Source organism: Lissotriton vulgaris, chromosome 1_1 (assembly GCF_964263255.1).
Source record: "Lissotriton vulgaris chromosome 1_1, aLisVul1.2, whole genome shotgun sequence".
In the NCBI taxonomy this organism is placed as follows: Eukaryota; Metazoa; Chordata; class Amphibia; order Caudata; family Salamandridae; genus Lissotriton; species Lissotriton vulgaris.
The window spans coordinates 998,475,373-998,488,817 of record NC_141685.1 but is presented as its reverse complement, the minus strand read 5'-3'; the positions used below and the strand labels follow the sequence as shown (position 1 = coordinate 998,488,817).

The 13,445-nt window shown below is 38.9% G+C and overlaps 1 protein-coding gene across 4 annotated transcripts in view; it reads left to right on the top strand.

The window, feature by feature from the left end:
• The window catches only part of PKN1 (protein kinase N1), an 815,639-nt gene that overhangs the window by 508,188 nt on the left and 294,006 nt on the right, over positions 1-13,445 (top strand). For all 4 annotated transcript variants that reach the window (XM_086961066.1, XM_086961076.1, XM_086961049.1 and 1 more), the window contains exon 9: positions 4,050-4,193. In XM_086961066.1, coding sequence (XP_086817192.1) covers positions 4,050-4,193 — 144 coding nt within the window. The remainder of the gene's footprint in view (positions 1-4,049; positions 4,194-13,445) is intronic.

The window sequence follows — 13,445 nt, the reverse complement described above, 5'->3', positions numbered from 1 at the left end:
CTTGACCTCTTTCCATTAAATGGGCTGATTTATTCAAGAAGACCTTCAGCATGACTGGTAAAATTATATATAGGAGCATGTTGGTCTGCAAAATTAAGAAATTGAACCAGGAGCTGATTAACAGGAGCTGATTAACAGGCCTCCTCCCCATATGATAAGAGATCACATGGAAGTTTGCCACTTCCTAATAATGCGTCAGACCTTTAAATTCTAATAAAAGAACAAGCTTTTTGAGTTTTTCATTGCAGAGAAGAATTTTACTGAAGATATGTTACTATTTTCTAAACTTTCACCAAGGGCCTCGGCTGTATTTAATATATTTTAAAGATGTCTTAATAGTTCCTCGAAGGCACCCTGTGCACCCCCGACTGCTCCTCTTTAACAAGACCAAAAGCATATGGTTCTAGATTCCAATTATCATCACATTGAAAACAGAATCTCACAATACTACATTAATTTGTCCAGCTTTCCGAGTTGGGTTAAGCAGAATGATTCTAGTACGGTCTATGTGCTGTGGTTGCTTCAGAAGCCGGATTGGGAGATGTCCATGATTTTGTTCTCTTTGATGAACTCAGAGAGTTGGACGTTGATGGCCTTTTCTATTACCTTGGCTGGGAAGGGGCGAAGTTAAATACGTCATTGCTTCAGTTCTTCCCATCTGTTCACTGGGTCATAAATCTGACTCCTGGCCCTGTTATCTGCAGAATGAAGATAATAATGTGAAATAAACACAGCCTTCCAATAACTTTCAAAGAAAAAATGTGACCCTTTTTCAAAGAATGATCTTAAGGCTGTAAGCTACTCTGAAGGTGTCCGCAAGCTACTGGCAGCTTGCGATCGACTGGTTGGAGACACCTGGATTAAAGAATGCTGCAACTGATTCTCTTTATTTCAGCTTTGAAATTAAATATCTGCTACATGCATATTTGCAAAAGAATGGACATGGTATAATTCCGACCAGTTAGCAATGCTAAATAAAAGCTGAATGGGACAGTCCAAATCAGTATATTCTTGTAAACACCTGAATCAGTAAAGCAATTTCTCATTCCAGCTGTGGGACTTTTAGTACCCTCAAAAAACCTAACCTTGCTCTGGAGCCTTATACAACGCTTAACACTGCAGTTTTATCTGTCTGACACCTTGAAAATAGAACTTAAATATACATTTATGAGGTATAATTTCCTGTTCCCAATACCGGAGCCAGCTGGGGAAGGTCTAAATGGTATGTTGATTAAGTATAGATGTTGTCCCTGTCGAAGCAAACCTGATTCGAAATCACACTTACTGTCTTTTCCCCACAATTACGAGTCCAGATCAAACTCCTTTGGTTGATCTTTAGAAGTAAAATGTTCACACAATTAAAACTATGTGTGATAGATACAGTTGGTGCCGTATTGGAAGACCGGCAAAGTTTATAGACTTGTCATTGATCAGTCTAGATAAGAAGCGGTGTACAAGATTTCTCCTGAACTTATTCAAAGTAAATGAGATATATTAACGTACGTTTTTCTGGCAATAGTCTCAATTCTTCCATTTTAGTCCTACTTCCAGTTAGATTTTAAGTGCCAATTAATTCATTCTAACAGGGTGCTGCATAATAATATTTAAATCTATACAGTAACGATATTTGAATATGTACATACTAGTAATACATATATTACGAACCTCCAAAGTGATCCACACGGCTCCAAGCGCTCTATTGTGGGTGCTGCTGCATGGGGGCCGGATCCTAGCCCATATTCAATTTTGACACGAAAGATGCGGCACACACAGTTCCAATTCAGTTTTCAAAGATGATTTATTGCTCCAAACTCAGACCAACGCGTTTCAGCCTAGAGACAGGCTTTGTTCACGGTAAGTGAGCATACTACTATGTCTACTATTTATCCCACCTGGCTATTAAGGTGCATTGTGGGAGAGGTAGTTCATGAAAAATAAAAAAAGCTTGTTTGACATGTTAATGACATTAGCAATTTCAGCACTTAATTCTTAACATTAGTTACTAAGACATTGTGTTATTGGTATGTACACTGTTATAATTATAGTCACAGTTTTAACTCATTTCTAAAAGTCACAGTGTCCAAAAATTATATGCATGTTGGTTTCAATAGTGGTGTAGTACCATATGTTACCACTGTTCCATCATATGTTTATAACATTTCACTGGGTATAGTATCTTTCGTGTCAAAAAAATAATACATATATGAATACATTTTTACTGAATTTAAGCAACAGGGCCACATTTTTCACATGTATGTAATATTTTGATTTACCTAAATATACTTTTTGAAGCATTGATTGAAATGGTTTTAATTAAGCGTTCTAAACTTGCATGAAAAAGTGAATATCTGAATCCCTAAGCATTTGTTCATAGATACAAGCTACATTATTAAAAGGATTTTAAAATGAAAACATTCCCTTAGGAGGCACGTTTTCTGTATTTGCTGTTTATTTTTATTTTTAAAGTCCTTATTCATGTTTCAACACTGTTAAAAACATTTGCCTGACTAACCCACGTTAATATCCCTTCAAAAGACAGGAATTGGGCCATAATATGTAGCATAATACTGGGATTGCTGCATTAAATAGTCCAAGCCGGCCACATGAATTAGCGCACTTCTTCTCCATTGAACTGAAACACTTAAGTACAGCTGTTCCTTACTTGGGCTGTTTGTTTATGTCACAAATGTAAATTTCCCTTCAAGGGGTTGTCTTTGATTGCAACAACATTTAAATAAAGTAACAAGCGTCTCTCTCAAACCTCAGAGGTGGGGAAATCAGGAGGATAGAAACAGAACGGTGAGGATTCAGTCACTCAAACAAGTAGTGGTAAATGCAGTAATATTAAGAAACAATATGGAATGACCTCCAGTTTCTGTCATTGGGATTTCGAATGAGAGCAGCAATGGCTGCTTTACTCTGCAGTGAACCCTGGGTATTATTCTTTTTACGTTCATGGTATGAAATAACCTTGCTGCTGGAAATGATTGGAAGAATCAGGATCAGGAAGAAAGATGCATAAGGAAGTTCTGATTAATATTAAAGTCAGATAAGCATGCCTTCTTAAGCGCATAGAGTTTAGATCCTTCAGCCTTCTAGGTGACATAGGCTACTAAGAAATTCAGCTCCAGTGGCATGTGTTAAAGGTCTCACTTATGCAAGGACTTACTTAAAGACCAGTCAGTATAGACCGGATTATATTTAAATTATTCAAATGTTGGGAAATGGGTGAGGAAGTATCTATCTGGATAAAGCTAAAGGCCTTTGAGGAAGCCATTAATCAAAGAGAAGCTGAAAATAAAATGTGGGAGAAAACAGTTATAGCTATTAGTTGCAGCCCTAGTTCCTGAGTACAGCAATATGAAATACCAGATTTAGCCAGATATGGAATATAAGCTAGCATTTTCTCCCCTTGGCTCAATCTACTTCTCTAAGCACTGTTTCTTGAAAGGAAGACAGAAAATGGTGGATCATATATGCATGTTATCTTTGACCATTTTTTTTAACAATGACAATTGTATCTGATAAACTCTGCTCTGATATCTAGTGCAGGCGGGGCATGTAAATGGAGAACTAGTATTACTAGTAAGTAATCATTCCTTTTCATCTACATTGATCACAATAAAATGTAATATGCTTATTTACAAAAACACATATTTTCATGATCCCCTGTAAAACTGGAAGATATGCATTCTGTGTGTATCACTCTAATTACTATTGTACAACAAGATTTAAAGAAGCATATTGAAAAACACCATAGAACTGGGCTTTGCAATGCGGGTTAATAAGCCTTAACACTCAAGGGGTGTTGGGGTTGATCACTTGTTTTCAATATTTTTCATTCAAGCTCAATATTGTACCTGAACCTGCCTAAATCATCTCTATTTTGTACCATAAAACCTTTTGTTGAAAAGGTTAAAAACATATGTAAAGTGGTGAGGGGGTAAAGAGGCAGACCAAATAATTAATATGTTTTCTTGATGTTAAGGTTGTTTGTCTGAGATCTGTCTTTCCAAGCAGGTAACATTTTTTCCTTTATTGAATTTAAGGCTCGTGAACTGGAGATTTCTGTGTACTGGCGAGATTATCGTTGTCTGTGTGCCTTAAAGTACCTGAAGCTGGAGGACTTCCTAGACAACCAGAGACACGAAATCCATCTTGATCTGGAGCCACAAGGAACCCTTCTTTCTGAGGTATCAACCCTTTTTTTCGGTTGTCTCCGGCTCCTTATGATCATATTTTATTGGTATTCATGAGGAACGTTTCAGAGTTGTTTCTATATGTTGAGTTTTAGTTATCAACTTTTAGAAACTAACAGCTTTTGACAAAGCGCCTAATACTATAGGTTAGCTCGTTTTCAGCACTCCCAGTTTAAGTAATGTTGGAGCTGAGGCACAGAGAGGTAGAGTAAATCGCCCAAGGTTCACTCAATTTAGTCATGTGGCGTAATTTGGATTACAACTCGGGTCCACAGGTTTAACCTGTCCCAACGTATCTGTTACACCCTGTTCTGCTCTTGTAAATGCTGCTGTGATGAAATGCGTTGTCTACAGGTTTCTGATATTGTTAGACAAATTTAGTCCACCGAAAACCTTAACATTGCTAAATTATCAGGCATTATTATATTGTGTGGTTGTTTTTTTAAGTGTATTCTTAATTCTCCACCATGAGGTGTTTCTTAAACCTTCTCAGGTGAACTCAGCTAAACCTTTCTTACATGCCAACATCATATGCCTGCTCAGCGAGTACCTGCCTAATATGAATTGCTTTTCGCAAACAGGCTTTTCCTTTGGATTTGCTTTGTCCTGCGAGTCATATTTTTGGGTGTTTGTTTTAGATTTTAAGTGCTACTTGCGTTTTTAGTGTGAGTTTTCCGTATCCTCTTTGTATTTAGAATTTATGAACTTTTTCACTTTTACAATGTTTCTCTGGTGTTAGAAGGATCACAGCCATTGTGTAGAATGTTGGGTCCAATCTCTTGCCTATGTCTTGGCTGTTTAATAACTGAAATATTGAGTAAATTATGGCTCCAGAACTCACTTAAATGTCCCTGCAGTGACCCTCGTGCAGTATGATTCATATCACTGAATGGATTTAACACCTTCTGCTCAGATTTGATTATTTATCATTCAGGATTATGGTATATGGCATCAACATGCAGATATATTTGTAAATTTGGGTCTGGTTTACCACCTGATGAATTAGTTAACGACCTGCACACAGGCTGATTCATTTCTCAATATTGATCAATTAAAACGTCTCTAATATCACCATCAAAATGTGAATGGCGTCCCTCACATGCTTGTATTCTGCTACTTATACACTGTCCAATTCAGTGCTGAGATGAGTTAATTCATGGATTGTGTGCTGGCTCTCAAGTTTTTATTCAAGGCTTGCGTCCTGGTTCTCAAGTTTTTATTCAAGGCCTGTGTGCTGGTTCCCTTGTGGACTCGTTCATTACTTCTGTGTTGCATAGTGCGAGGCGCGGATGGCCTCTTGCATTGAAACCCATACATTTTCTAACTGAAGGGCTTTGTTTTCTGATTAAAAGGTTGCAGGCTGACTGACCTGTTTGAGTGAATTCAGTACTCTTGCTGGTTTGTTCACATTAGTTCCTGGTTTTACTTATTGCATTACGTATTTGGTGATTCAGTACTTGCATCCTGTTTAATGATGGGCTGGCATGCTGTGTATACTAAGTGTGCATTCTGTTTATTGCATGTCTCACATGCCGACTGATTCATGTCTTGCATGAAGTTTCCCATGCTGGCTGTTTCGTGGTTCACATACTGGCTAGTGAATGGTTTTCATGCTGTTTAATGCCGGCTAATTTATGGCTTTCATTCTGTCTAATGGAAGGCTTGCTTGCAATCTTACATAATAGCTAATTCATTGTTGCTATAGCAACATTAGCCTGGCATGCCTACTTTGATACAGTCTAATTCATGCCTCCTATTCACGTCTTGCATGCTGCCCCTTTGAAAGCTCTAGCACTGGTTAATTCAAGGCTCTCATTCTGTCGTACTAGGCTAGCATGCTGCCTCACATGGTGGGTAATTCATGGTTCATAAGCAGTCTGATTATATTGCCACGTGCTTCTGGCTGGTGCACTGGCTTAATCAATGAAATATACTTACAGAAAATGTCTTATTGGTTTTTCGATGTCACTGATTTATGTTTCTTAAGTAATATCATTGTTACATCTGGAGTCAACAACTATTCATGTATTATAATATATTATAATGTGTAATGATCGTTGTTTCTAAAATCTGAAAAAGACAGATGGGAGAAATTGAAAGCAAAACAGCATATCAACCACTATTAATAGCAATTACCAGCTGAGTGAGCAGTTCAATCCAGAAGAATACTCTGACAATCTAATAATTACCCTCAAACACCACGTGCAGGGACACTTTGATCTGATTATTGTTCCATGTGGTTTTTGGTTCTTGACCTTTTTTAATGTTCATAGTATTACCAGCTCTGGCATTAAGGCGACCTGGTGCCACTTTTACCGTCCTTGCTCAAAACCAGGATCACTGTTTCCCACTGTTGAGCCGCAACTTGAATCCTTACCCCCCCTCCCCGGTTTCCTCCCTTTATAAAGCTGCACTTTCCGCCTCAGTGCAATATTTCACATTGGCTAACCATCCCCAGAAGGTAGGTGCCCTGTATGATTTCCGAGCCTCTGTGATGCCTCTTTTAGATAATAGCAAGATACAATCGATAAACCTAGATGCAGCCTTCTCTTATTTAGGGTGCTTGAAGAGCCCCCGAATACAGTCTTTGAGACAAATGTGTTCAGCCAGTAATTCTGCCATTATTTCTTGCCAAAGGGGCATGATCACTGGCGAGCCCAGGCCATGTGTTTGAACCCTACTAGAGTTCTGTGGGATCGTGGACAAGCTAAGGAGGCCCCACTGTATATCTTGCTAATCCTTAAAGGTGTCATGTGTGCTCCTATGTAACATACTGTCATCGCAAGACACCTTATGTGGGTATTTTAGTGCCCTCTGCCACTCCTTGTCATTAAATGTCTGGCTGATCTCGTTCACCCATTCATTCTTGAGTCGAGTTGGAGATGTCCCTTTGTGCTATATTAAAGCTTTATTGATCCTGGTTGCTAATTTTCTCCTGCACCCATCACATAGATTTACTGTATTGATGCATGATTTAGAGGTTCATCAGTGGCTATTTTCCATTGCTCCCTCTTGACCTCAGTTATGGATTCATGCCGTAAAAATTGCCCACGTTCTTTCCCCAGAGTTTAAAAATAAGCCAATTTGCACTTTTTGAATGGGCTTCACGCAGCAGTAATCCCGGCCTTTTTCCAAGCTTTCGACTCCCCTGCAGTGACCATTCCTGTTTGAGTGGGGAGTCCCAGGAGGGGTATATTCGGTGCTTAACGTGGTACCCTCTGTTTAAGGTTTATACTCCTCCTCCAACATCTCAGGGCAGCTCCCTCCAAATAGGGCAACCCTTTGTCAGCCAGCGTAGTTGGAAATATAATTGTATTAAGTCCTCGTGTGTATGAGCGGAGCATACCAGGTCTCGAGAACATGGCAACCAGGCTCCCAACGTGCTACCCCTTCCTGCTGAACTGCTAAATAATAGAGCTTGTAATCCAGCACCCCAATTCCTACTAGCTCATCCGGTAATGTCAGTTTCTGCAGGGACACCGTAGGACGGCAGGAACATCATATTGATTTCTCTAATAGAGCATTGAAATCCCTAATTCCATCTGACATGCCAGCAGCAATGTATGCCAAAATGCTACTTGTGCTGTTAGAGAAGCCATTGTAGCCGTCAGTCTTGTTATTGTACACCTTAATCCCCAGGCATTGGATCGTGCTGGCCTGTGCCAGACCGGGCATAATGAAATTTGAGTGAGTTTAAAGGGTTATATTCACAAATTAATTCAAGTCAAATTATTTATTTAGCAAGTATTACATTTGGTAAGACTCTCTCCTTGGCACAGACAGTTGCATTTGGCCATCTCCACATTGAAGATTGAAATCACCAACTATTCTAATCCAATCGTTTTCCTGTCAATGTGGAAAAAACGATAAAAAGCCAAAATCACACTAGTGTCATTCGAGAGAGATGTTACTCGGCTCCCCAAGAAACCACTCCTTGCAGCTTTGAACAACTCATACATCAAGGGAAAACTACAACCATATTTTAACTATTCTCTTCAATCACAGACTCTCAATAAAATCATTTATATGAGGTTGTTAGCCCTTCCAATTTATGACTTTAACCCGCTGTGGGCTCGGCCAACTAACATGTAGGCTCTGCAGCTATCCATATGAGTCCTGGTTACATTTGTTATGTTGTTGCCCTCATCTTGCCAACGACAGCCGACGCCTATTGCTTCCAGTTTTTCGGGAAAAGTTACTGAGACATTGCAGGGAAGCATCTGATTTGTGCTTCTGTAACAATTCAGCCCAAGTTCTAGCAAGAGCTGGAAAGTTTGTTAACATCATTTTAACTGCACTGCATAATGCCCAATATTAAGAAACTGACAGGCCCCACTCTTATTGCATAAATCAATGTTGATGGAAGCTAAAACTTTAGTTAACAAGTATTGTGACACCCTTTTTTGGATCAAACGGCCAATTGTGATATATTCAACTAATTTGAAATGTTGCTCTTTGGACTCTAAAATGTATATGAATTTCCAGATTTACAAATGTGTACATAATTTTTATGAATTCTTATATATTTTAATATTTTATCCAGTATCAATATGTCGTTAGTATGTTACGTTTTAATTACCTGTTTAATAAAATTCTACTTGACCCATTGGTCTGCCTTCTTCCCCAATTCTTGGGGAGAGGTCAGATTAGTTAGAATTCGAATACATTTGGTCATCATTGTTACAAATAAGCCATTAGTCAATATTTCAAAACAAGATAAAATACTACATTAATATGAATTGCAAATAGAATAGAGAAAATTCCACATGTGTGTTCCATAAAGGCCAATTCCTAATCTAAATTAATTTATTTTTTAGGCATAAAAAACACTTATCTGAAAAGGGCAAGGTAAGGTGTAATTTTCAGAAACCCAACTGAAGGGCTCTGACGAGGCATGAAGCCTTATTACTCCAGCAATGGAAATTTGAAAAAGCTAAAAGTCAGCAGACATCCCTAAGGTCTGCTTCCTAAATTCTATGGCAAACTCGCCATACCTAGTTTCTGGGTGAGAAAAAAGGAAGCTTACTGAAAGACGGAAGCCTCTCTGGTAAGGGTTCCAAAGGGTCCCTGACTAATCTAAGGAGCATGCACTAATATAATTTCACCAATCACAGTGAACTACATAATAATGTCCTTGTTTTATTACACTAAACCAATCTTGTGGTTCACACAATTCTTCCCACGAGTCCCGTTTCCCACCATCTCCTCTACTCCCATTGAGAACCTCGCCATCAGTCGTCTAATACATAACAAATGCCTATTCACTAGCTAACAGAAAGTTTTTAGAAAATTACAGCATCTGCCGTGAAAGAGAAGAACGTCTTGTTTAAAACAATAGCTTAAATTAGACAAACAGGCCTTTTAAGGTCTAACATAAAATCGACATTTAAAATGGCTTCAGCAGTTAGGATAACTTAAGTCAGTACAAGATGTCACTTTATGTGTGTTTTTTTATAATGCCTAAGGGTGATTACATAATACACATTTTGCATTTGTTAGGCGTGTGTTATTCAGCATTGAAGTTAAAACTTTTTAGTTAAATGTGTTTAATTTGTAAAAGGAGTAAATTCGCTCAATCACCTTCCAGTGCACCTTTTTCCCACCCCTGGCCGACCCTACAGCAGTGAGATCATGGATTTCTTGGGAACCGGAACGACTTGGCCCAGTTAATCTTCTGAAAATTGTTCAGGGACTAAGATTTCTTGAAACAGTGTTGAGCTGTTCCTCACATTTGCTTCAAAAGAAGTGCAGGCCTCTGGAACAGTAGCACTTTTACTTAGGGCAGAACCATAACCGGAATTAGCATTTGTTTATGCAGCCAGGAAGTCTCATGCATGTCTACCTGGTCATTGGTTATGTGACAGCAGAGCCATAACCCAATATTCAGGGCCCCAGAATTTAGATCACCCCAAAATTCATCTCAGACTGTTGTGTTCCACGTTGATATTACGTTAAAAGGCGCCCTCCCAAATATCAATTTAGCAGAGTAATAATCATAAGTAACTGAGACCACTCAGTAAATGAGTTCTCGATCTGAGAAAAGTTCAAGGGTTTTATTACAAAAATCTCAAAATCAAGCGTTCCTCAATAAATGCCATGGCTCTATCACAAAGCTATACAGATTAATAAAGTCTAAGTCCCAAATGAGCTGCAAAATCCTGAAGAAATCGGGCAGCATCCTAGTAGAATGGCAGTCTTCTGGCTCACCCCCAAAACCAAGGGGTTCTTATACACAATTCTTGCATAACAAATGAGAGAAAGCTCAGTCTCGTCATGGCATGATCATAAGTAATAAGCTTTAGACAAATGAGAGGGTTGAACGTCTTGTTAAGTTCATAAGCACTATCTCTTGTAAATAAAACATCAAGGATCTTCTGTGTTATTGCTGTCTGGAGAGGTTCAGAATAATGTGCAACATTTAGACAACAAAACTTCACACCCACACCAATTAAGACTGGCCCAGCAACAGAACTACAGCGGAAGGGCTTTGAAACTTGCTACATGTAGGATCACAAGATAGTTTATTCAAAGAACACTCAAACAGTAAAAAAAAAAAAAAGCCATGACATTAACTTGTTTTTGCTTCTGCAGAGTCTGTGGGAAGAGAAGATGTGCAGGGTAATGGAATGGGAGGGGGAAGAGGAGTGAATGGCAAAGCAGCATCAGACCATCCATGTTATCCAATATGGCGGTCCTATATAAATTTGGCATAACTTTATCACACTAACAAATACACTTCTGTATATCATATTAAACTTGTTTTAAATGTAAACATGTTAATTCAACATTTGTGCATTGGAACCATTCCAAAAATCATTATTCATCATTATTATTTTTCACGAAAATATAAACCCAGAAAAAACGCTACCAGAGTATCTCTGGAAAAAGACTAAAAAAGAGACTAGATTCCATAGGAATAATATTCAGCGGCACACTTCCAACTTCAATGAAGAGATAAGTGCAAGTGCTCTGTTTGGGAATATGTCACAGACTGCAAGGGATCCTTTGCAATTCATGGTGGAGGAACCTCTTAGAGCGAAAAGGAGCAGAGGTTTTTAAGAGATTCTTAGTTAGGGGCAGATGGCTCTACATCAAACGGTCTTCATTGATAGTCGTACATTTTAGAATAATTCCCCACTGCAGGCGGACGACCAGGAACACTTATTTAACAAATATTTTGAAAGCAGGTGTGAATTAAACGTTTAAAATGTAAAACCGGCACTCTCTAATTAGCCTATCAAGGTAGACTTGTTCTGCAAACTTACACTCCTGTATTCAGGAAAAAAACACACACAACTATATTACAGCATATTGAATCTATACTGCTGCTAAAAGGTGTTGAATGATGGTAAGAAGAGTGCTGATAAGCATGACATTAACATAGTGAAAAAAAGGTCAACTATGTTTTAAAGACACCTAAGTGTTTCCAATCCCACAATGCACTGTCTGAGCAGTTGCCTCTTATAGCCACTTTATTTCTGGCTCGTAATAGTGGAATTTAAGTTTCCCCATTTATTGGGTGCTTACCATCACTGTCGTGTATTTACAAGCATTTTTCAGTCCCAATGCCTTCAAATTTGTGACGTGCCCTTCATGTGGCATAAAAAAAGGTATTTTCAGATCCTCCGTCAGTTCTGTATTGTCTGCCTTTTGAGTTCACATTCTACCACTAACTGTGAATTTCGAGTGAAAATGTCAAGAGGGAATCAGACTGTGGCAGGCTAGAAGACATGAAGGCTAAGGAAAAAGCTAAAAGGGTCTCTAGAGGGGATTCTAATCTCTTCTGCATCTAATCCCTCACCCCCAATCAACGATAGAAGGGAAAGGTCCAAGGTGAAAAGATCTATGATGGAATTAAAATGGCACATTGCCATTCACACTGCTTTTGTTGACTCTGATCTCCGTGGATTTCAAGGTCGATCAGTCCACAGGAGCAACACAGACATTTTCACCCTCTGAAAATGGATCTGTTTCAGCACCTATGCACTGCCCTTCAGCTTCGGGAAAATCTTCATTGTAGAAGGACTCCCACTGTCTGATGTCCAAAACCTACTTCACAACACATCACTTAAAGTCAGGAAGGGCTTTGCTGCTTGTTTGAACAGTGATGGCAAGAAAAGTTTAACCATAACGACTATTAACATCAAGGCACTGGACATCGGAGCATTACACTGCTTCATTCAGAACATTGAGAGTGTCTTTGTCGTTTACATATTCCACAGCAGAAGTATTCTCACTAAGCAAAATACTTAGACTATGCCCTGGCCCATTGTCTTTCAGCATACCAGTGGAGGATCCAGTTCCAACTCCGTTAAAGATGTTGAACCTGGCTCCACCTGAAACGCCGAAGCTGATGGTCTTAAGTCCATCATCTGTAGTTCTGATCGGTAAGAGGCCTCCTTCTCAGAGGAAATCACTCCAGCCAACACTTTTCACTTCCTCCTGCACAGGATGTCTTTCATATGCAAAAGTACAGAACAGAGAGGTTTCTTTTTGAGTTAATCTAAAAGGAATCCAGACACCTCAACATCATATCATTTGGCATATTTTGCTAGATCATCAGCTAGAGTTTCACCCATGGATGATGACACCACATTTCAAGACATCCTATCAGGAGGTACTGCAAAATTAAACTTCTTTTGAAACTCCTGTGAGAAAGTGCTCTATATGTACTGGACCAAAGTAAGGTACCGTGTGTATAGAGTCCACAATCCCCAGAGGTATAACAGAGGATAAAGTCAGGTCTGACCTTACTCTCTAAAGTGGTAGCTTGGTCGAGCAGTAAGGCAGTACCAGAGGACAGTGTAAAGCACTTGTTGTACACACTCAGTCAGCAAAAGGTTTCACACACTCAAGAACTGAACTCTAGGCCAAATGTTTTTATATCCAAAGATATAGTTGTTTTATTTTTAGAACCAACAGGTATCAAAATATACTTTTCTCAATATGAGTACTCTCATGTAATTTCTTTGCAAAGAGGCAATAAACTTGGTAAACACAACAAGTACAATGGTTGCAGTAGGCAACACAATTCTAAACACAACTGAACATTGAGCTCAATGGGTTCTTTTAAATAAATGCAGCGGAGTACTTGATAGATTACGTTTGTAACTTCAAGACTGGATCCCAGATTCAGTCCTGGGGTCTAAGCTGAAAACAGTTTAGTAAAAACGTTTTAGTTATTGCAATGATTTTTAAAGAATATAAAGGTATTTTAACCCCTTCGCTGCAGGGGTAATTCCCCTG